General features: G+C 33.5%; 1 protein-coding gene across 1 annotated transcript in view; it reads left to right on the plus strand.

The window, feature by feature from the left end:
* The first annotated feature begins 336 nt into the window (after positions 1 to 336).
* The window catches only part of LOC107868553, a 14,223-nt gene continuing 12,093 nt past the window's right edge, over positions 337 to 2,466 (plus strand). The window contains exon 1 of the mRNA XM_047412066.1: positions 337 to 392. Within this exon, the coding sequence (XP_047268022.1) occupies positions 337 to 392 (56 nt within the window). The remainder of the gene's footprint in view (positions 393 to 2,466) is intronic.

Here is a 2,466-nt window from a genome sequence, read left to right on the forward strand (position 1 = left end):
GGTAATGCTTTTTGTAAATTCACCTCGGAACGCTTGTTATGACTTCTGATAAGGTTCAATGAATTTCTCGCGACAATGCATGCAGTAAATTAATCTCCTATATTATCACAATCTGAATATTTTACCAAATCATTTCATTGATAGAAATGACAATCGAAGAAAATATTCATTGACTATCGACATAGTAATTTAAGATGAATAAATTGAAAGGGAAGGAATAGTATTCGTCAGCCAAATATATTCACCTTATTATAGGTTGTGCTAATTGAGTAGATAAATAAGTAGTAATAATATTGAATAAAAGATAAATCAATTTAATACGATATAAGTAGATAGATGCAAAGCTGTGTCTGTGCTGAAGATGATACAGCAGCATTTGTGAATTTGGATAAGTTGGAATGACACATATTTAGTGCATTTCAAGAAGATTATTTCTTTTTAAAATAATAATCATGTTATCGGAGACACTTTACACACGTCTTGGTTATTTATCACTTTTTCACAATCTTTATTCTTTGGGTGAGCATTCAGTGCTAATCTCTTCACCATACAATAACTCACAACCATAACTTCTGTCAGAATCCCTGTCCTTCGAGTGAGATTTTTTAGTAATCTCCTCCTTGTGCAATAACCATCGCCAGCCACACAAGAGATGTAAAATCGCACTAAGCAAGTCCCATGCGACGAATTCATCGACTGAGCGACAGATGAAGACAAGATCCGATCCCAGGTCTACCACATGAGAGGCGACTCACCTCTCAACCACTCAATCATGTCCTTGCTGGCGAAATCAACTTATTTTAAAACCATATTACTACCATAAGCATCATGAGTAAGCACCCCGTTTGCTTTCAGTCGCTTGGTTCTGATCGAGGACATATTTATAATTTCATATTTCTCATTTTAATTTAATTACTTTATTTGTTTTAATATGCTTAAAAAATGTGTAAAAGTATTATAAATTATAATAATTAATAATTTAAATTTTTAGAGACACATAAAATTTTTCTGGTTGACTAGAAATTCTATCAGTACAACATAATGGGATATATTATTTAAAAATTTCATCAAAAGTAACATAAATTATAATTTAACAAATTAAGATATTTAAAAAATATAAAAAAATTGTTTGATTTTTTAAATTCTATTAAATATAAATTGGGATAGATGGAGTAACATGAGAAAATTGAAGAATAGGTGTCTTTTAAGTCTTGAATGAAGGATTGGTGACATTGACCAATAGATAGGGTCAAACATTATTAGGAAACTTGATCAAGTTAATTGTGGACTTGATTAATATTTTCAAAACTTTCTAATCTTTTCAAAAATACAAATCAACCCAACCCACACCCTCTTCAATCCAAATCAACCACTCTCCCCTCTCTCTCGACAGCTTCTGTCAACTCTCTCCCAACCAACAGTTCTGCAAAATTTCTCCCTTCAACCCCCGACGACAAATAGTTGGGCTTCGAGTTCCCCTCTTCAATTCAATCAACCTGTCTCTCATCCCTCTCTCGACAGCTTCTCTCAACTCCCTCCCAACCAACTGTTCTGCAAATTTCTTATTTCAATCCTTGGCGACTTCAACATCCGACTACAAATAGTTGGGATTCCAGTTCCTTTTCAACTTCAATCGACGTGAAAACCTTGCTCTCTGGCCACAGCAGCTTCGAATTCTCCATCGGTCCTTTTCTTCTTTCACAGGTAAAAATTTATGTCCTTTTTAGTTTTGAAGAAAACGAGAAACTTGAGTCAACTTCTCTTATAGTATTGGTTAATAATTTCAATATTTGTTGCACTAATTTGAAATGCGGTCTGAATAAAACCCTAATTTCTGATATTTCTTCTCTTGTCTTCTCTTTTTGAAGTGAATTATGATATTTTGTTGTTTGTTGCATTTTTTTGAAGTTTGATTTTTATTGTTTGTGTTTATAAAAACAAAAGGACAATTTGGTTTGATTTGTTCTGTTCTTGTTCTTGGTAAAAATGGTGAAATTGCTGTTTTTTGTTTAACAAAATCCTGCTACTGTTTCCTCCAACAGATTACCCATCTGGTGCAACATATTAACCATCTGATGCAACAGATTCATCATATGATGCAACAGATAAACCATCTGATGCACCAGAGGAACCACTAGATTACAATTCTGATGCAACATATTAATAATCTGATGCAACAACTTTACCATATGTTGCAACAGATTAAGCTTCGGATAAAAAATCTTATGCAACTAATTAACCATCTGGTGCAATGAAAGAACCATCAGATTAATGATCTGATGCAACAGATGAACCTCCTGTTGGATAAAATTCTACCAACTCTTCCTATAAGAAAAGTCCAAGACTTGATTTTTCCAACTGATCATTCATCTGCCGCGATAGACGACCCTATGTTGGAAGAAATCTAAACAATATTGACTGTTGATAACTGTTCCAACAGATCACTCATGTGTTGCAACAGATGTG

The sequence above is a fragment of the Capsicum annuum genome, chromosome 5 (assembly GCF_002878395.1).
Source record: "Capsicum annuum cultivar UCD-10X-F1 chromosome 5, UCD10Xv1.1, whole genome shotgun sequence".
Classification (NCBI taxonomy): Eukaryota; Viridiplantae; Streptophyta; class Magnoliopsida; order Solanales; family Solanaceae; genus Capsicum; species Capsicum annuum.